The 22,876-nt window shown below is 43.7% G+C and overlaps 1 protein-coding gene across 2 annotated transcripts in view; it reads left to right on the top strand.

Moving 5' to 3' along the window:
• LOC138262135 (prostatic acid phosphatase-like) overlaps nt 1-22,876 on the top strand; it is a 452,521-nt gene that overhangs the window by 394,514 nt on the left and 35,131 nt on the right. For both annotated transcript variants that reach the window (XM_069211915.1, XM_069211914.1), the window contains exon 8: nt 10,214-10,296. In XM_069211915.1, the coding sequence (XP_069068016.1) occupies nt 10,214-10,296 (83 nt within the window). The remainder of the gene's footprint in view (nt 1-10,213; nt 10,297-22,876) is intronic.

Raw genomic sequence — 22,876 nt, 5'->3', positions numbered from 1 at the left:
TTCAGTGCTCTCTGGACCCCATATAGGTGATTTAACCAGCTGCTTCCAGAACCTAATACTCTAGCTGAAGGTTCTGCTTTAGATCACGGTTCCGCCTCGCCACTACCAAATTTCCCTCGGGATGGTATGGTTGAGGAGTAATGGAGTTCAACACCTATCGTACCCATGGAGTCCCTCAATGCCTTATAGGCAAATGCAGGGCCCTGGTCCAAATGGAATGCTGTAACCGCATATGTACCGATAAAGATCAACAAGTCTTTTCTAACAGTTTGAGCATCAGCCAACTGCTGAGGTTGTACCCACAGGAATCTAGAACAAGAATCTACAGCGACTAAGATGTATTTGTATGCACCATCCGGTTGAAGAGGACCGAAGTGGTCCAGGTACACACATTGTAGTGGCCCGCTGGACACTAAGAGGGATGTCTGCGGTGGGCGTTCAATGTTGGAGCCCTTTATCTGCTGTCAGATGTCACAACAAAGGATGTATTGTTTTGTCTGTTTGTTTAGACATGGCCACCAGAAGCGTTTCTGTAAGAGAATTGCTGTGGCCAAGATACCAGCATGAGCAAAAGCAACACCCTCATGCGCTGCTTTTATTAGAATTAATCTCTGGTCTTCGTTGGGGATCACTCGATCTCCAACCCCAGGAAGTGTTGCATAAGCAACATTCTGCGCACTGATGTGGTAAGAATATTTTGTAGGGTATGCTTTTGGGAGAGACTTGCCTTCATTCGAAGCTTTCACAGCAGTCAGAATTTCATCATCCAATCTCATCTGAGAATGAGTCACTGCAGCACAGAAGCCGTAGCTACTGCTGATTTGGCTGCTTTACCAGTCAAAGTATTGCCAATAACGTGTACTCCTACACGTTGGTGGCCCTATGTATGAACTACATGTACACGAGGTAGCTTGCCCTTGACATCAGCCACCCTCCCACAATTTTTTGTGTTTTATGGTGTTCCCTTTGGAGTCTCTAAACCCGTTCAGCTTCCAATGATTGAGGTAATAATTGTAGGACTGGACGAAGTAGTATGAGTCACAGACAATTAAAGTCAGCGATCCTGGCTCTGTGTTCTAGCGCTAGAATAAGGGCTTTGAGTTCAGCCAGCTGAGCTGTGCTGTCCCCTAGGGTCTGCATGTAGGTATTGTGAGGGTGGAAAACTCCATCCTTCATCACTCCACTCACAACTGAATATTGATGTTTGGTACCTACAGCTGGTTGTGCTGAACCATCAGTGTAAATGACAGTGTGGTATCTGTCAAGTGGCAAAATATCTAGAGGAGCGGGGTACTCCTGTTCGTATTGGAGAAATTCTTGTGTCTAAAGCTTTGGATCAAAGATGTAGTAACATCGGTGGCAGTCAGGGAGGTTGCCCACTGAATCCAGCGTGGATGTAATGCTTTAGCGTTAGGAACGGCTGCTTTGGTGACTGCTTCTAAAGCTGGCACCGGGGTAACTACAGTGATGCATTTCCCTTGGGCAGTGGCCTCTTCTTAATGACAGCCATTTGAACTGCAGTTAGAATCGTTTGTGTAGGTGCAAAATGTTGTTCTGTGCTAGAATATAAATGAGATTTGTATGCTATGGGCACTGTGCGCCCTGATTAATGGTGACATAAGTAAACCCAGTGGCACCAGCAATTATTCTGATTACCATATTTGTTTTGTTGTCACATGTATGCATGTGTTTTGCTTTTAGCATGTCCTGTTGGAATTCCCTTAGGATGCGTGTGTGTTCAGCTGTCCAGTGTCTGCTAGAAAAATCAGGACGTATTAAGTCATAGAGTGGCTTGATACGTTGTGCATAGTCAGAAATGTATGTTCTGCCAAAGTTGACTGTAGTTTCTTCAGAGTGTTCGGTGGGTGAAGCTGTGCACATTTCTCTAGGAAGTGCAGGCACAGGCTCTTCCCCTCGTTTGATAGCTCATATCCCAGGAACAGTACACTGAGAAAGGTTATTTTAGTTTTTCTAAAATTGAATTTTAAGCCAGGGGCTGCGAATGCGAAGACGATCCGATTGACCCTGGAAAGATGAATGTAGAGTTCATCATCTGTGAAATAGATGTCATCCACGTAGGACAATTCCTCAGAATCAGTATCATGTAATATTGATGTTACATGAGCGGAGGAAAACTCTGGGCTGTTCTTATAGCTTTGGGGTAAAGGGCAAAAGCGTTTGTGTGAGCCAAATGAGAATGCACTCAGATCCTGACTTTCATGTGCTAAGTTCTGGCAGAAGAGCCCATTGCAAATATCCAGCGTTGTTTTGTATTTTTTGCGCACTGTTATTAATCAGTGCTGCGCTATGTGAATTTTGTATGGCGTATGTACGTGTATGACTGTTTAAGTGTCTGTAATCTAAGACTATTCTATAAGAATGGTTGGGTTTTGCAACCGGGAATAACGGGTTATTCATTGCAGAGATGCAGGGCTCAATAACTCCCTAGTACTCGAACTGAGTGAGAATCTCCCTCACTGGAGATTTTGCTTTGTGTTTAACAGGATATTGTGGCTGAGGTTGGGGTGTAGACCTGATAGGTATTACATGGTAAGGAGAATCCTTCTCCCAGCCTACATGATTGCGGTACAACGCAGGTGTCTTTGTTAAAGCCCAATTGAAAGCATAGGCTTGTTTAACGCCTCTGGATCAAGATCGAGAAAGAAGGCAAACGTACATCTTCCCCATGTGGGAGCTTACGGACGTGCTCAGGTGGCCAGTCCCTTTTGGCCAGCAGGATATCACAACTAAGTTCATCCCAAAATATCGCACCAATGGTGCGCTCTACGTCTCCCTCAATTTGGATATTTAAATCATAAACCTTCTTGGGTGGGAGAACGCGTCCGTCCGCAGTCTCAACTTCAATGAAATCGCTAGTTGCTTTTGCATCCAGATGATCTTTCAGACTCTGGCGACATATCGTGACCTCTGCTGCACTGTGTAACAGTGCCACTGCCCTCGTCTTGTTCTTCAGCAATGTTCTCAAGTGTACAGGCATTTTTAATTGACAGTGCTGCCACCTTTTTCTTTTTAACTTGTGTCTTTTGTTGTGGAGACTTTTCCTCTTTTTTTGTCTGAAGACTGTGGTGAATCTTTCTTCTGTTTCACATACTCAAGACGTCAATCAAAATGGCCCCCTCTCTCTCGCTACGTCTATCCGTTGCGTCCTGAAAGGAACGAGAGGGGCATGAATCAGTATATCTGTCAGGAGCTTTTATATTTTCTCTATTTCTGAGAGTATATCTCCTTTCAGAGTTCTCCGGAAGTGGAGAATCAGCTCTCTGGTTTTGTCTATCTTTACGTTGTTTTTGCGTATCCCAGCGGTTCTTAGAACCCTCCTATGCTTGTTTAGTACCTTCCTTAGGGGTGGTACTCTGTATGTTAAGCTTCTTCAGCTTGGCTCCCAAACTATCCTGTTCTATATTGGTATAGGTGTCGGAAAAAAAATTCGGTAGCTCTTTCTCCCGGTCCAAATGTGGAATTTCTCAGAGGCGTTGGCATATAGCCAATGCTACCGCTTCCCCTTTGACATTACTGAGTATTATGGAGGAGACTGCGTCGAAGTTACACATTAATTTCATCTCCAAATCTAGGGTGGGTGCAGCCCCGTGCTCATTCTGTATTTGTTTTAACACTTCCGGCAAATTGGCAAGTGGCGGGGTACCATGTGTTTGTATAAATTGCAGCAAAGACTGTACCCCATGTGGCGCAGTCATCTACCGAGGGAACCAACCCGAAGGGCAAGCACATTGTGATAATTCTATGTTTCTCCTGTGGTCCTGTATGGGAAAACACAGCTTCCAGCTGATTTGTTTTCTGGGCTATCCAGAACGGTATTTTCTCTCGTTCTGTGGGTACCTTACCTATGATAGTATGTACTGTTTGTGGATTAATCGCAGTAGCCAATTGATATCCAGCAGGTGCTGGCGGTGCTGGAAGCGCTGGTGTAGTGTTCAAAGTTCGCATTACGAACTAAACAAGACGTCTGTAAAGTGTTACTAGCTCAATGTATAAGTTTCTCACGTCTGCTGCCTGCATGTTTTGTATACCTGGGTGAGGTGTGTATGTGGTAAACATAGGCTACGTTGGTCCTTCATTACCTAAGGGACCTAATCTCATGTTTTGTATTACATGTGGTAGGGCGCCATTAAACCAGTTCTGATGTTCTTGATAAGTAATTAGTATTTCAAGATACTGGTATGCTTGGTACCCTTGAGGTACGTTTGCAATTCTGTGTGTGGAATGTAAATGATCTTTGGTCTTCCTCAGGAATGGTGACGGAAGAGTAGAATTTTTCTGTTTGGTAAGCTTCACTAGCTTCTACTATGAATGAAACATCCCCACCCTCACCTGATAAGCAATGCCGTATTAGATGTAATGTTAATGCATGTCTAACATACTCTAAAATGTCTATGGCGTCAGCCATATTGTATAAGGGGTATAAGAAATGGAACACCAAATGGGGAGCAAAGTCCTATTATGAGTTTGAGCTTGAACAACCTACAGGCTAATTAGGTAGCCCCTGTTCAGCTGAGGAGGATCTTCCCCAAGACCACAGGCATCTCTGTATAATGGTTGTAGGAAGTTGGCTCTGTATATGCTATTTCAAAGTAAGAAATAGTGTGCACAGAGTCCAAGGGTTCCCCTTAGAGGTAAGATAGTGGCAAAAAGAGATAGAGCATTAGAATTATTTTGTGGTAGTGTGGTCGAGCAGTAGGCTTATCAGAGGTTAGTGTTAAGCATTTGTTGTACACACACAGGCAATAAATGAGGAACACACACTCAAAGACAATTCCAGGCCAATATGTTTTTATATAGAAAAATATATTTTCTTAGTTTATTTTCAAAACCACAGATTCAAGATTTACAAACAATACTTTAAATGAAAGGTATTTCACTCAGGTATCTTAGGAACTTTGAATTATCACAATAGCATATACAGTTTGGGCAAAAATGTCAATACGCTATTTTAAAAGTGGACACTGCAAAAATCAACAGTTCCTGTGGGAGGTAAGTAAATGTTAAGTTCACAGGTAAGTAAAACACTTACAGGGTTCAAAGTTGGGTCCAAGGTAGCCAACCGTTGGGGGTTCAAGGCAACCCCAAAGTGACCACACCAGCAGTTCAGGGCCAGTCAGGTTCAGAGGTCAAAGTGGTGCTCAAAAACACATAGGCTTCAATGGAAATAGGGGTGCCCCGGTTCCAGTGTGCCAGCAGGTAAGTACCCGCGTCTTCGGAGGGCAGACCAGGGGGGCTTTGTAGGGCACCGGGGCGGACACAAGCAGGCACAGAAAGTACACCCTCAGCGGCACAGGGGCGGCCGGGTGCAGAGTGCAAACAGGCGTCGGGTTTTCAATAGGATTCAATGGGGAGACCCGGGGGTCTCTTCAACGATGCAGGCAGGCACAGGGAGGGCTCCTCGGGGTAGCCATCACCTGGGCTAGGCAGGGGGTCGCCTGTGGGTCGCTTCTGCACTGAAGTTCGGTTCCTTCAGGTCCTGGGGGCTGCGGGTGCAGTGTGGTTTCCAGGCGTCGGGGTTCCTTGAAGCAGGCAGTTGCGGTCAGGGGGAGCCTCTGGATTTCCTCTGCAGGCATCGCTGTGGGGCTCCGGGGGGTCAACTCTGGCTACTCACGGGCTCGCAGTCGCCAGGGAGTCCTCCCTGTAGAGTTAGTTTTCCGCAGGTCGAGCCGGGGGCGTCGGGTGCAGAGTGGAAAGTCTCACGCTTCCGGTGGGAAACATGTGGTCTTTAAAAGTTTCTTCTTTGTTGCAAAGTTGCAGGTTTGTTAAACAGGGCCACTGTTCTCGGGAGCTTCTTGGTCCTTTTAGATGGAGGGTAGTCCTCTGAGGCTTCAGAGGTCGCTGGACCCTGGGGGATGCGTCGCTGTTGCAGTTTTTCTTGAAGTGGGGAGACAGGCCGGTAGGGCTGGGGCCAAAGCAGTTGTTGTCTCCGTCTTCTCTGCAGGGCTTCAGGTCACTAGTCCTGAGGGTGGCTACACCCTCTTTGGGCGTCCTCCCTGTGGGGAAGGGGGCACATCCCTAATCCTAGTGGGGGAATCCTCCATCTGCAAGATGGAGGATTTCTAAAAGTCAGTCACCTCAGCTCAGGACACCTTAGGGGCTGTCCTGACTGGGGAGTGACTCCTCCTTGTTTTTCTCATTATCTCCTCCAGCCTTGCTGCCAAAAGTGGGGGCAGTGGCCGGAGGGGCGGGCATCTCCACTAGCTGGGATGCCCTGTGGCGCTGTAACAAAGGGGGTGAGCCTTTGAGGCTCACCGCCAGGTGTTACAGTTCCTGCAGGGGGAGGTGAGAAGCACCTCCACCCAGTACAGGCTTTGTTCCTGGCCACAGAGTGACAGAGGCACTCTCCCCATGTGGCCAGCAACATGTCTGGTGTGTGGCAGGCTGGCAAAGTAGTCAGCCCACACTGGAAGTTGGGTATGTTTTCAGAAGGCATCTCTAAGATGCCCTCTGGGTGTATTTTTACAATAAAGTGCACACTGGCATCAGTGTGCATTTATTGTGCTGAGAAGTTTGATACCAAACTTCACAGTTTTCAGTGTAGCCATTATGGTGCAGTGGAGTTCGTGTTTGACAGACTCCCAGACCATATGGCTACCCTGCACTTACAATGTCTAAGGTTTTTCTTAGACACTGTAGGGGCATAGTGCTCATGCACCTATGCCCTCACCTGTGGTATAGTGCACCCTGCCTTAGGGCTGTAAGGCCTGCTAGAGGGGTGACTTATCTCTGCCACAGGCAGTGTGAGGTTGGCATGGCACCCTGAGGGGAGTGCCATGTCGACCTAGTCATTTTCTCCCCACCAGCACACACAAGTTGGCCAGCAGTGTGTCTGTGCTGAGTGATGGGTCCCTAGGGCGGCATAAGACATGCTGCAGCCCTTAGAGACCTTCCCCGGCATCAGAGCCCTTGGTTCCAGGGATACCAGTTACAAGGGACTTACCTGGGTGCCAGGGTTGTGCCAGTTGTGGAGACAAAGGTACAGTTTAGGGAAAGAACACTGGTGCTGGGGCCTGGTTAGTAGGCCTCAGCACACTTTCAAATCATAACTTGGCATCAGCAAAGGCAAAAAGTCAGGGGGTAACCATGCCAAGGAGGCATTTCCTTACAATGGTACTTAGGGTACCCTGTAGTATGTGAGACAGTGATAGTCAGGGTATCCGTAAATTAGTGCCCAAACACCATCGTTGGTGTCGCCATGTCGTAGTTTGACTCTTGCTCTAGGCAAGACTGCTGGTTTAAGGTTGACAGTACTTATGTTTGTAGGCGACTATGCCAGTCCTACAACGAGTCGCAACTGTTGTCCCAACCCTCCGGGCTCACAAGCAGCACCTCACCAAAAACCCAACCAGTAAAAGGTGATTTGTTGCAGCCTTTACGCATGGACTCAAGAGTGTGACATCTCAGGGAGTGTCATGGTTTAACGGGGATTACCCATTTCTCACATAAACACCATGTCTCAATCAAACACAGGCAATGAAGGAGATGCAGTAAAGTTTCAAATAGGTTTTATTTAACAAAACTGCAATCTGCGATAAGTTGCATGGGCTGCAGTGATTAGGATAATGAACAGTGCAAGAAACAGAATGGTAAAGACAAGAGTCATTAATACAAAGACCCCCAACATCTTGCAATATCATGAAATGACATGAGATGTGAAATATGTCCTAATATCATGTACCTAATCTCTAACCTAACAGAGAGCTAGGTGTGATAAACCTAATCTGCCAATGCCATGTGCAGCATCAATAGCAGGAATGGCATCTGGTCGTAATCCCTCTGACTATCTGTTTTAAGTGAGGAGTATTTATAAAGATCTGCTTCGACCCCTGACGTAGGTCTGTTCCCAAACAATAGATAATAAGACATGCTTGGGACGGTAATTTATATAAACAATTCCCTCAAAAGCCTGAAGAAGGAACATACCCAATGTGAACACCTACAGTTTGTTTATCTAGGCCTAGCTAAAAACAAGGCAGCCATCTTAAAATATTTAATTAAATAAATGCGCTAAACCAGAGCAAGCTAACTAGGGTAAAAGCCACTAGGTGACGGGGCACAAGTCTGCAAGCCAATGGCTAAGCTAACTCCTGTATCCCATAAAACAAACTAGGATTCACTACAACACTTTATGCAATGGATAAATATGCACTGAATCCTGATTTCCACATGCTATTGTTTCTGCACTGTATATATAGGAATAAACCTGCATGTCTGATGCACATTTAGTGGGCTTTTGAAGAGATGAAAAATGTGATGATTGTAAATTCAGTAATCTACCACACCGTGCTATAGTCACATATTCAGGTCAATGTGCTCTAAAATGTACCCCGGAACACATTACTACTCCACTACCAGTCTCCTGTTGTATGATCCTTGCTTCTTTGCTACACTTGTTCTTTGTGTAACGTTTGGATTTTTCAGTGTACGTATGACTTCTGTGACATAACATTGGTGGCATCATATTGTTGCAGCACCATTGCATTTACAACCGGTTCTTAGCATGAAAAATGAACATTGATACAAATCAGCAGCAGCTTCTGGCACTAACGCTCTGTGGGGACGGGTAGTGCTTGGGCGAGGAAGCTCATAGCAGGGGGTGTTCACCCAGGGGGAGGGGGAATAATAAAAAAAAACACTTACCTGCTGCATGCCACCTCTGTGTTCCTTGCCTCCTCAGCGCTTCTCTACTCCTTCTCTCCCCACCCAGTCCCGACGCTTCTTTCATGCTGTTACCCAGCGTGAGAGAAATGCCTGGATTGGTGTGAGCGGGCCGAAACGCTCCTCAGTTGGGGACTGGGAGCCTGCACTGGTTCTTCACCCGGGTCTGGCCAGCCTAGGAATGCCGGTCAAACCTACTTGCGCAGTTAGGGTGCACACTACTCCTCCTTCGCCCTGGTGATGAGGATGGCCCCACCCCACCCTACACTCAGCAAACTGGCCGGGGAGAAGTGAAAAATAAAATATTAAAATAGTTTTATTATCATTTTATTTTTCTGCTGCCTTTCAGCAGTAGAGAGATGCTCCTCCGCCATAACAAATTATACACAGTCATCACAAAGAAATCTGCTGCTGTAAAACCATTTTTGCCTCTAAGAATTCCAGCTGTAAATTCCTGACAGGCATAAAAAATTGCCATTTCATCAAGGAATATAAAATGATGTATTGAATCAGACTAGGGATGCTGGAGGTGACATTCGGTAGTGAAATTTTAATTTTATATCTCTTTTATTTCACATCAAGTTCCCTGAGCACGGTCTTCCGATTCATTTTTCTTACCAAAAAAACTAGTTAAAGTTGCAGTGTACTATTTGTTAAAGTGAAGTATACCTGGCCATAATAGGCTTTCTTGGTTTTTTCTCTCTTTTGAGCTCCCTTCTGTTGCTCCCTTTATTTTAAAATATATTAAACTGGATGAGCGCATCAGGAGGTCTACAGATAAGGAATGGGTAGGCATGCCAATTATGTCTGACACAGAAGGTGATTGTCTTCTGCGTTTAATAACGGACTGAAGATCAGATCAGATTATAAATCCTTTATTGCCTTCCTTTATTGGTGAGAGTTTATTTGCTTGAAAGAGCTTAGCTGAAAAATATGTTTTGAAAATGTAAACTTTCATTTGGTAAAATAGTCAGTACATGTTGTCAATGCTCTAAGTGTTGTCTATCTTTTGTAATTTCATTTCATTAAAAAACCGCTCCATTAAAACAAATCTCAGTTGGAAGTATGCTGAGTAAAGGCCAATTGTAAGTGTAATAACCACGTATAAATAAATCCAACAAATGCTATATAATTGTCGCCCAAAAATGATATGTTAGTAATTTAAATAAGGCTAAAATAGACAGCTGCTCTTCTAAACTTTGCACAGTTTTATGCAAAGGAACAATGGGTGCTTATTCGGAGGGCCCCAGTAAAACAATGGAGTAATACCTTACAGTGAATTACCAAAGCCATTTTTTTCCATGGTGCACTTTTAGCACATCATTAGGAGTTTTGCAGGTCGAATTAGGGGTAACTCAGTAATACTGCATGCTTTGCCCCATTCTGAGGTGCATTACCCGGAATGCTGACTTTGTTACACCACGTTATACCTGGAAAGAAAATTGCAGAGAAAACCCTCCAAGTCAGTGTGCAATTTGCACACAAGTTGTACACGGGTCCTGCTTGATCATTTTCTTCTCTTCTCTTGTTCCAGGAGGCCTTGTGGATGCTATTTTGAAAAATTTCACAGATTTTGTCACAACACCCACCAAGAGCAAAATGATAATCTATTCAGCCGTAAGTATAAGTTAACTATTGGGGCTGATCCAGAAATTTTATTTTAAAAGTCACAAATCTGTGCCAACAATTTGAGTGAATTATGGGGCTTTGCAGATGTTTACAAGAAACTGAAGGAAATAACTAGAACTTCTAGATTTCATGGAGTTCTTCTGCTCTGTACAATTGCTCATATAAGTATATTCAGATTTATGAATACACACATCAAACTTTTTTGGTCTTTTTTCTGCAAGAAAAAAAATAGTTTTCTTGAACTTCTTGAATTCTGGGAGTATTTCATTACCTTTCCCACCATATAAAGACACATATGCTAACCCTTTATGTGGAGTATATTTACGTTTTACAGGTTGAATATCATCTTACAAAATGTTTGTAAATTTGATGCAGAAATGTTTTTTGCTTTCTCAAAGCCTGAAATTCACAAAATAATAGATTGTGCAACTGCAAAGTATCTTTTTACTACTTACTTAAGCCCTGTATGAGTTGGAGAAGTATTTCCGACTCACATAAGGGCTTTTGCGACCCTGTCCGAATTACAAATAGGAGAGGGCATGAAAGACATCCTCCTTCAATCTGCGATTCAGAGAGGAATTTATCAATGGTTTGTGGCTTCAATTACGGTTGCAAACAATTTGTTATATACCAACACCTCAAAGAGGGTGGCATCTGATTCGCAAGTAGGGTACATATTCCTATTTGGGAAAAATGACGGTGACCTCAAATTGGCAAAACCGATAACAAAGAAAACACAGTGCAGCAAAACTATGGTAATACATTCAAAATATTTAACTCAACCCTTTTTAAACATATCTTACCAAGTCACTGCTTCAAGAAAACATAAAATCCAAGATTCGTCGAGCCCAGGGTGGTCCTAGGGGTGAAAGGAAATCAGAGAGGCTGCAATAGAGAATCAGTTCAAACAAACAAGTAGGCCAAAGTTGGCTAACTCACCTTCTCAGGTCACTCTTCCCTGGTAGAGGCTGTCTGATCTCTGATTGTCCCATCACTCCTCCAATCTCCAGAGTGTAATAAGATGACTGGACAATCACAGAAATGTCAGCCTCTGAAACATCAGCTATTATCACTACCCCAACAGTAAAATGGGAGATGTGAGATCCAGCAGCCAGCTTCAGCCCCTGTTTGGCCCCCTCCTGCAGAAGAATTGTAATAATGCTGTGAGATGCAGAGAATCCATTGATCAAGCACTGTCGCAGTCACCGATTGGAGGTTAACATAATGGACCACTTCCTGGATGTGAGTCCTTATCTGTCACTCTGAAGTAGTTTGTAAAATGATCTGTGTCCAACTGATGACACTCCACAGGTTGAGTCATAGTTAAACATCTATTTCAGTAGAAAAGTACAATAGAGCCACCAACAGCATAACCACCTCCAGAACCTTCCAACCCTGATAAAGCTAAACATTCTTACAGGTGTAAGAATGTTCAATTCTAAAAGACACAGGAGTACAACACATCTGTCTCTCTTTAAAAATAAACAAAATAAGAAATATTTACTGAAAAAACAGACTAGTACATATCAAGAATGATATTAAAATGATGGTAGAATAAACACTACTTAAACACTAATAACATATTAAATGAATAATATAAGACGTCATGCAACATAGTTTTGTAACCACTTTGGATGGCCCCTTATCCTCGATTCTTTTTGCTTTTCAAGGAAACTTTGAAATAAGCTAATCTCTGAATATTCCACTTTTCTCCATTTCCAAAATCATAGTATAACCTAGCACAGGCTTTATATGTTTGATCTCAGAAAACTTTGAATGACTGATTGATACAATACCACCCACTCTGACACTCACACAGTCGCCAACCTTGATCGCAAGAACAGCTCTCTTAATTCTGCTGTTATGTCTTTCCCGAAAATATTTTTGCTTCATCTCTACACATTTCACTACATTACACTGTCATTCTGAACAACTTTTGTCATCTAGCCCAGTTAGATATCCTTGTTCAATGTCCTTTCCAGCAATAATACAAAAGGTGATTAAAACTGGGGGTAGACCGGTAGCTCCAAAGCATTTTTTTTAGTCGTTCCTTCAAATTCATTCCATTTCTTACAGACATCTGTAAGCAACCTCCCATAACATGGTGAAACCTTCCAACTAGAAGGTTCTCCTTTCGATGTTCTCCTTTTGATGATACAAAGGCGTGAAACAATGTTTATTGCCTGGAACAAATAAAAACTCCTTCATTTTTGCAGACACAAATCATTATCTGTGACTATCTCTTCTGGGATCCCTTCTCTCATGAACATGTCCCTAAAAACAAAATAATTATTTCACCTTTTAAATCATCTACAACTCTTACCTCCGGCCTTTTTGAATAATAGTTCATCAGTACTATTGCAAACTTGCTTCTTAACCCCCTGTACCCAAAAGGTCGACAGATATCCCCAGCATCCTTTTGCCAAGGCCTGTCAGAAAATCTAAGAGGCACATTAAGGGACTCCCTGACTTTCACTGTCAATGATTTGTCACTCTGCATGCATTCCACACACTCTCTCACGCACGTCTCCAAATCCTGGTCCATGCCTGGAGACCAAAAGTGAATTCTAGCTTTAGTCTTCATAGATGTCACACTGCTGTGAACTTCATTTAGGATGCTGATAATGAAGCATACCACAAAATATGTGGTTGAGGTGTTCTCTTCCAGTTTCATGAGATACCTGTGATATTCCAGCAGACATATTCCTAATCCCCTGCAGGGCGACCTACAGAATTTGGTGTGTGTATATGTTAGTGTAGGGAGGTTTTCTGAAGGTTGCTCTCCTCTCTCTTCCCTCTGTGTATAAGAACCTTGATGAACAATCAACTCTTAATGTTTCTTATGACTTGCAATTTCTCAACTGCACATGTTAATTCTTGCAACCTGAAAAAGCCACTTTGGTATGCGAGGTGTAGCCCTCTCTGCTTCCTTTGTTGTAAAAATGTTAAATACAGTTTTGTGGTCTATAGTTTAAACTTTATGCCACAGAAATATGTCCAACACCGTTGAACCAGCCTCTGAATTTTTCAGTGTCCTGGATGCAAATGTCAGTACTCTCCCATGACCTTGATCTAATTACATCTCTATGGGCAATACTTCCCTTTATGTCCAATAATGTCTTCATAATTCTCCAACCATTTAAATCTCACCTATTTGGTATTATTTGCTACACTGATCAACAAATGTACTGTAATATTTGGGAAGACCCAAAAATTACCTCAAATGCTCCTTGCTTGTTGGACTAGGAGCATCTTCAGTAACCCCCAAATGCTTCAATTTGGATTTAATGCCTTCACCATTTATTATGTCTACAAGATATTTCACTTCAGGAACTCCAAATTTCAGCATCTAATATTAATTCCAAACTATTCAACCTTTCTAATGCCTCTTTCTAAACACAGTCAGGCTCAAACGTGTCGCTGCCACTCACTAGACAATCATCTTGAAAAACGACATTACTATTCATTACTGATAATATCCTTTGCATAACACGCTGAAAAAACACTCATGCAGATACCAATCCAAACAGCATGCTCTTATACCTAAACAGCCCCACTGGCACCCGAGGTTCTGTCTGATGATATGCACTAGACAAGTTTAAAGTAGAAAACAACTTCCCCCTTGCAAAAGTACTCATCATTTTACTCATGTTAGGGAGCGAGAGCCAATCCACACAAATTTATTAATTCAAATCTAGTAAGACAGTACATATACACACATTTCCATTGGACGTCTGAGCCACAACTATTAGAATTATCAGTCTGATGACTCTATTGGGTCAACCACACCCACCTCGTACAACAACTTCAACTCATTCTTAAGCACATCTTTTAAAGTTAAATGTAGTGACCTGACTTTGTGCACTTGGGCAATGAACTGTGCTTCAAACTAATACAGTGTGAAAAACTTCTCCGTTTTAACTAAACCTTGTTGGAACACTTAAAAAACTATGATTTCCATTGTTCCACATCCAGAATGTCCAAAACTACTACCTGTTCAGGATGTTTAGGACCCAGATGGATTCCTAATCCCCTCTGCTCTCTCCATCCTAATAGCATTTTACCTTTTGAACTACATAAACCACACCAACAATTTTCCTGTCTTTGCAACTTAATTCCAGTTCAAACTAACTCAGAACGAGTATCTATATCTTCCAGTTTTTTTGTTTTAATGCATAAGGGAGGGTATGTATATATCTCTATTTTATATTTTTTTTAAAAGTGTATGTATGATGCATTGGTTTTAATTAACTATGCATTTAAAAATAAACTTGAACTTGAACTCGAGTACTTTGATTCAACAATACCCTGCAGGATTAACTAGTGCATTGCTTAGGAGTACACATCCTGACGGCTACCGAATGGAATAATAAGTCAGGGGACATGTTTACTTACACACCATTGATTGAAACAGTACACTTGGGGGGGTGTATACAGTTGCACTGGCAACACACTCATTCGTACACCTCCAAATAGAATATAGTCAAATTGACTCCCACAACCAAGACTTTGTGACTGTCACTACTATCTTCTTCCACTAAGTGCACACTTTTGTTTTAAAGTTTAACATCTAAGTCAGATTTTTTGCAGACACATGAATAATGTCCAGTTGTTTTACAACAGTTGCAGGACAACCATTAGAAGACTCTATGGGCCTGATTTAGAGTTTGGCGGAGTGGTTACTCCGTCACAAACATGACGGATATCCTGCTGCCATATTACAAGTTCCATAGGCTATAATGGAATTGTAATATGGCGGATGGGCTATTCATCATGTTTGTGACGAAGTAACCCCTTCACTAAACTTCAAATCAGACCCTATGTGTTTCTAACTCTCACATCTAATACACTGTACCTTGTTTATTGTATCAGAATTGTCAGCAAATGTTTGACTTTGATTGCCATTTTCTTACTGCGCACAGCACTTGTATCTTTAGATGATTCCTTGGGCACACCGACATATTGTTTTTCTTCAGTATATCTGGGTTTAAACACTTCCAAGACTGCATACTTTCAGTTCTCTTAGCAACAGTCACAGATTTTTTTTAATGCTCAAAACTTTCTCTTGAATTTTTACATTTTATGTCCGGTTTACAAGTTGGCCATTTACAATTTCTTCCTGCAGATTTTTAAACCCAGAAGCAGAAGTTAACACATGTCAATGTCCCACAAAATGTTAAATGGATGCCCTTGGCATCTGAATGCTGGAAAAAGCAAGTAATGATGTACTATCACCAAATTTAATTTTATTTTTATTCCATAATTCTCCTCTAGAACTCTCAAGGCCCTCTCAGTCATCATCCTCTTGCAACTCCATATCAGCATCCTCTATCCAAGATAGCATAGGTACAAGTTTTCTTCCCTCCCCCCCTGAATTATGTTTCAGTAAAGCTAACTTCATTTTTGCCATAAATGCATTCTCATAAATAGCTTCTAAATAGATTTGAAATGCCTAACACTAATCTTTTCACTATATTACTGGCTCTCCAGGGAATTGCAGGAATGTTGTAGGTGCTACAATACTTTCATTTTTATAACACACCAATAATGTAGATGATAATAGACCAAAAATGAGTTAAAATTAGCAATGCAACAATGCAGAATATTTGCATGCAGGATCAGTGTGATAAATAATAAAAGTAGTCATTAGTGTCAATTTAGACCATTAGAAAAATAACTTTACAATCTGTAAAAAGTATGGCAACACCTGTGTGATAAATTATAAATTAAAACAATTAGTCATTGGTGTCAATTTATTTTGTTGGAAAACAGCTTTAATGTTTGTAGTTAGTATGTCAGCGACAATTCAGTATAAAAAAATAGTCAGTGCTGTTGATTTTGATATTTTTTTGCTAATTGACAATTAAACTAAGCAAAAAATAAAATAATAAACTGTTAGACCTATCAGCCATATGGTGGCCTTTACCCAACTTTTTGCCTTCCGTCGCCCACTTTTTCTGACCTCATTATGCTAGTATTAGGACTGTACACACTTTACCACTGCTGACCAATCAGTTAGTTCACCTTTATTTGATTATTAATAAATAATCATAAAAGAAAAATCATCAAATAAAACACACAATAAGACAAAATATAAAAATAAAAAATACATGTGATAGTACTTAAAAAATCACAGAATTACACCAATGTTGTGCATTTTTAAAAAAGGCCTCACAGAAAAGCATACGTCAGGGTCAGGTAACATACATAGATAATAAAATGCTGGCCTACACGATCGAAAACCCTGAACTTTTAAAATTGATCATAAAAATCTATGTCTAAAAGGCTCAAAGTACTTACAGAAGAGAGGAAAGTGTATATGTGTCTGAAGGGAGGTGCCATCACAAGGACATACATGGGTACGTTTTGTATCAGCCTCACCCAAAGGGAAACAGAGATTGCATATGATAGAGCCTAGCCGAAATCAGGACAAAAGTGATCTTTCTCAGGCATTACTAACTAGTGAGAGATAGAGTTCAGTTCCCTGGTATGTCTTAAGCATTATGTAAACTCTGATTGAAAGTTTCTCTAGTTCCCTCGCCTCTCCATCATCAGATGCACATCTCAAATACTCCTTCTTAGCTAGGCTTGCCTCTGTTTTACTCAGCGAATGAGGAGGAAAACAACTCCAGCCTTCCCAAACTTGCAGTAGTGCTCCCAATATACCTTAGCCATGGGATTGTATGCCCCAATTCAAATGCCAAACAGTCAGCCATAGTCCCTGATTACGACCCTGGCGGTCCGAAGACCACCAGGGCTGCAGTGGCGGTCTCACCGCCGATGAGCCAATGGTGAAGACTGCCAAATTCTGAGTTCGGCGCTTTGGCCGAAGCCAAACCACTGATACTCTGCCCGTCCCACCTCTTCTCCGCGGTCCATCAGGCTGGAGGTGAGCACCTCAACACAACGAACGCCGTAATACTGCTAGCGATATTACGTCACCGAAGACCGCCAGCAGTTTTCTGGCGGTCTTGCATCCTGGCAACAGGAATAAGCATTCCTGTGGCAAGGATACACTTGCACACACGTCCACATACCCGCACACCTGCAGCCACATACTCTCACACACAGAAACACACCCCTACTCACCCACGCACTTGCGTCATACACTTCCATTCACACTAACATATACACAAACACCGAACTCACACACGGATTTACTCCCCCTAAGCACCAGCGTATACATACATTCACACACACCTCCCCCTCCTCTCAGTGTATACATACATTCACACTCCCCTCCCCCCTGCACGGCATACACGCACCACTCAATCGCACTCACCCACTCAATCGCTCACATACGCACTTATCCCAGTCACACACCCCACCCCATTTACAATCACTCACACACATGCCTCACCCCGTCCACAATCATTCACCCATGCAGACACACACCCACAAACACCCCCAACCCTCCACGTTCATGACATTCACAGACACAGACACAGAAACACACCCCTCCCCTGTTGGACGATCCAATTACCTTGTCTGTCGAGGAGGTCATCCAGGAGGGGGCGGGTCCTGACTCTTCCACCACCGGCATCACCCCGCCATCAGGACATGGCCATGCCGTATTATGGGTCATAATATGGTGTGCGGCATCCTTTTGGTACGGCAGTGCCGGCAGTGGAAACGCCTCTTCATCGCCGACCGTCAGCACAACTAATCAGGCGGAATTCAGAAATCAGTTGTAATAGGATGGTCTTAAAACTGCCAGCACCGTCGGTGTTTCGGCTCCCGTGGCTTAGGCGATCTTACAAAAATACCACCAAACTCGTAATGAGGGCCATAATCTCCCTATTGAATTTAGTGTGTGTGCTCACCTATACCGCAATCTAGAGAAGAAGTGGTGCAAGCTTGATACGATCTTCCACAAAAGCCTGGCCCAATTCATCATGTAAAAAGAAATGGAAGCTACCAGGACCAGCCCCAAGCAATCATCGATAACAACAGTTTTCTTCCTGTTCTAAACTAGGGCAGTCCCGGTAACCCCATGTTTAAGCCCCAAAAGTTAAAATCTGTAAACACTTAACTTTATGCACCTTCAGGAAGGGCAGGATCAGTTTATAACCAACTCTAGATGCAAGCCAAAATACAGCTCCCATGGAGGTATTAAATTATGACAGCACTTCGCTAAGCACAGCAGCCAACTACTGCTAGAGTCAAAAGTTACCCATAGATTAGAGAACTCATTCACTTGTGTGATAGTTTGTCCTTTTATCACCATAGACCCCAATTTACACTGAGGTTTACGTCACACCACATAGTCCCTTTTGGATATGTTAACTTCAAGAGCTAAATAATCAAAATATTTAACAAAAGCTTCAGTAAAGCCCCACAGTCCATTAGGTGTTTGCGAAAGAAGGACCATGCCATCTGCATATAGCAGAACTGGCACATACTGAGCTTTCACTTTCGGGAGATCCTTTTCTTGTGCGATCAAGAGAGGGCACAGCCCATTAATATGCAGAAGACAAAAATAGGAGCTAAAGCACATCCCTGTAAAATACTCCTAAAAGATTAAAAGATTCAATTAAATCCCCCTCCAAACCATATCTGACTGATGCCCTAACCCCTTTATGCAACACCTGTAAAAATTAAACTGTTGGGTGGGACAGACCCAGTTTATGTAAGATATGTAAGTTGAGAGTGATTCACCCGGTCAAAGACATGGCTAAGGTCCATAAAAGCAAGGTATAGTGATCCCTTTTTAGCAATTGTATATTTCCCTATTAAGAGATGTAAATTTAAACACTGCTGTTATGTTCCCAACCCTTCCCGGAACCCATAGTGCACAAAACTGAGAATATTTCTTTCTTGGGCCCAACCCTCAATTGTATGTAAAATAAGTGACCCACAGTCTTGACCATTAAGTCCAACAGGGAAATTGTTCTATAACATGGGAAATCCATCCTGTTGCCTTTCTTAAAAACAGGTACTATACAGGCTTTTTGTTTTGAGGCAGATATTTTCTAGGAGACAGCGGCATTGAGAACATTAGTAATAATTGGTGCCCATAGGGGAATATTTTCTTTGTAGAGGTCCATCTGTAACCTGTCAAGACCAGGCGCCCTATTAGATGGACTACCCTTGATGGCCATTACCACTTATTCAAGTTTAAATCTAATTTGTAGGAGAAAGTGGGGAGTCTCAACCCTCTAATCATTCCCCATATTATCCCTATATGAGTAAATACGGCTGAAATGTTCTAGCCAACGTTCGGGGGGTAATACTGGACCCTAACCCTTGGGGGGTTACATTGCTAAGGTTTCATTTGTTCACAATATCCCAACATTTCTTAGTATCCTTCTTTCATATCCCCCAACTAGATTTTTGATATTTCCATCTTGATCACTGATTTCCTATTCCTAAAATTCTCCTTATATTCAAATCTAGCAGCTGCCACAATTGCCTTATTTCTCGGGTTGCAACTAAGTGCCAGGAGAAACCTTTTATTGGCAGCTCTGCATGAACTGTCAAAGCAACCTGGGTAAGGGCTCCTTACAGGTCTCCGACTCTCATTGATCAGATCCCTGGCAGCTTTATTTAATTTTTCAGTAGCTAATAAGAAATGTGGAGGTGGATTATATGCCAGTAAATAATCCATAATCAGTTCATGATTGGATGTCACAAGAGCAGTGAACACAGTCAGAATGTGGGCTCTTCTCCAACTGTCCATAAGCCAATTATCTTTAACACCCAACTCTGTCGGCCCTAAAGCCAGTGATAAAGTGATTGTGCTCTCTCTTCTAAACATGGTAATATTGGCTCATCCCCAACTGGCATATTTATTTACTTATAAGTCCCTTAGAAAGTAGTACAACCGATGCCCAGGGCCTATAAATTTAATGCTCCTAGTGGGTCTGTAGCACTGGTTGTGACACCCACTTAAGTAGCCACTTAAACATGTTTCAGTCCTGCCATTGTAGAGCCTATTTGCAGAGTTAAACTGCCACGCTGACCTGACAAAATAAACCTCTTGCCAGGCCCAAATCTTTGCTTTTGATACATATATGTCACCCCTAGTAAAGTCCCTGGATGGCCCAAAGGGCAGGGTTCAATGTATTTAAACAGTAGGACATGTACTTCTAGGTTTTACGTGTTTTGGTAGGGGAAAAACCCTTGTCTTATTACATTTGATAAGTGTAATTTCCAAATGGGAATAAATAGGGGTTCATTTTGGTGTCTCTGGACTCACAATTTAAAATTCTAACTCATGGTGAAGTTGTGTTTTAAATTGCAATTCTGAAAATGCCACTTTTAGGAAGTTGGCATTTTCTTGCCTTAGCCATTTGGTGCCTGCAGCCTGTCTCTGGGCACACGACTGGGTATAGTTGGCAGTTGGAATTTGTGTATTCCTCCTAGACAACCACACAAAGTGGAAGCATAGGTGTGACCAGATGGGCCATCGCTGGCAGGATAGGAGGAGGAACTGGACCCAGCCTCACTTACACCTGAATAGGCTGTGTCCTTTCTCCACACAACCCTGCATTTTTTCTCCAGCCAGCTTGGAGCTAGGGCAGAGGAGGCAGGGAAATTCTTGCACATCAACACCACTGTCTAGAAGCTTTTCCCAACTTTCAGAACCCAGGCACCAGGGTTTAAAAGATGGGCCTTAGACTCCACCACTTCAATACACTCCTGGACTGTAGGATACCTGAAGAAGGACTGCTGTATTGCTGAAGGACTGCCACTTTTCTGGACTATACTCTGCTGGACTCCTGGTTTGCTGTACTGACTTACTGCCTTCTTACCTGGGTGAGAAGGAGTGGGCCTGCATCATTTGACCCCAGAGTGACTCCTAGGTCTAGTTGGCTGACCTCCCTGTCTGAAGCCTCAGGGACATAACAGGCTTCCAACCACCTTGCATCTACACCTGGACTCTGCCATCTGTGAGTCTGCCCAGCCAAGTGGTGCCATCCCAGTCCTGGACCCTTGCATGGGGGCCTACGTTGCGCTGCCAGACTGTAGTTCCAGCAGAACGGAAGCATCTCTTCTGCTGTGTGGTGCAAACCTGAGCAGAACTGACGCATCGCCACCACAGCATGGACTGGACAAATCACAAAGACTTCCATCGCAGCAGGAACTTGCATCACCTTTAGAACAGCTGCTGCTTGACACATCCCCAGCACATGCCCTCGCATAACTCCTCAATGGCAGCCTCGATGACGAACTCCGCATTGCAGCTCCTTAGAACCGATGATCTATCCGACTGCTAAACACTTTTCTGACTCCGGACTTCACATTGCAAGCCCCCATCAATGGGATCCTCAATGTTGACACAACAGAACCTCGCACTGCGGCCCCACCACACCTTGGAACCGATGCATCACCTCAGCTGCCCAATGTAGCTTCAATGCAGATCCACGCAACACTTGGCAAACCAGGATTGAAGGTACTTTTGTTCAGCGGGCCTAACTGGGTCCCTTTAGCCAGCCTGCACTCCATTGTGGTCGGCCTGAATGGTGCAACCAGATATCCACAGTTGGTGCATTATGCCTTTTGGCACTATTTTCCTTAAAAACTTTAAAACTCAATTTCTCCAGCTCTACTAATTGTGCTCATACCTCAGTCAACCAACAACCCAATTTCCAACATAAGCATAGCCACTGTGAGGGGGCGTGGCCAAGCGTCCAACATGATGGACGCCTAACTCAGCGGATCCGAACTCGGGTCGTAAAATCTACCCATGATCTGTCCCCAACATTGCCGAGATGCCATAGTGTGCACCATAGAGAGCCAGAGTGGTGTCAGGCAAGAGGCAGTGCCCAGATTGAGGAGTGGTGGCGCCTGCACCGTGAAGGCGGTGGGCGGCGGCGGCCTGTGGCAAGGCCTCCCACCCAATACTTGCTTTCCCCTACCGTCGAGTGACCCGGGTGGGAGGCCAGGCCTGGTGGAAGCCAGGAGTGGTGTCCAAATGCCTCGAAACGCTGGAGGAGGGCAGCGGCCGCGCACCTCCGGGGCCCCTTGTGGACGGGCCTAGCGCGTGGGAGACCCGCTGAATGAAGAGGGTCTCTGCGCGTGGTGTGCTGAGGTCTGTTGTATCCCCTGGGGGTGGCTGCCTGCCCCAAAAGCCTGGAGGAGGGCCTGGCGCTGAAACCGATGGCTGGAATAGAACACTAACTGAGTCCTGGTGGAGGGCCTGCCACCTGGCACGGCCCACTGAGGTGCGGCGGGGCCTGCAGGGGACCCTGAATGTGACCCAGCGATGCAGAAGTAATCAAGACAGCAAACTGATCTGAATCAAAACAGCCATAAAAGCAGCAAAGGTGCACGCGCTGGGTTTGCTGAGAGACAGCGCTACGGTGGTGGGACATGCTGGGTTGCCCTGCGGTATAGAGAACTATAGCAGATTATAATGTGCTGATTCGCGGGATGGCCCGGCGGCAGAAACCAGTGGCCGCATCTGGCGACAAGAGGGACTGGAAGCTAGCCCCCGATCAGTCATAGAAACGAGACGTTAGAAGGGGCGGAGACCTGTAGCAAGCAGTGGAATCCCGGAATCTACCAGATCTGCCTGCCCTAGAGAGCCCAACCCGAGCTCTGGCCAGCTCAATCCGATCACACC

Source organism: Pleurodeles waltl, chromosome 10 (genome assembly GCF_031143425.1).
Source record: "Pleurodeles waltl isolate 20211129_DDA chromosome 10, aPleWal1.hap1.20221129, whole genome shotgun sequence".
NCBI classification, from domain to species: Eukaryota; Metazoa; Chordata; class Amphibia; order Caudata; family Salamandridae; genus Pleurodeles; species Pleurodeles waltl.
The sequence above is the reverse complement of the archived record's forward strand: the minus strand, read 5'-3'. Positions and strand labels throughout refer to the sequence as shown.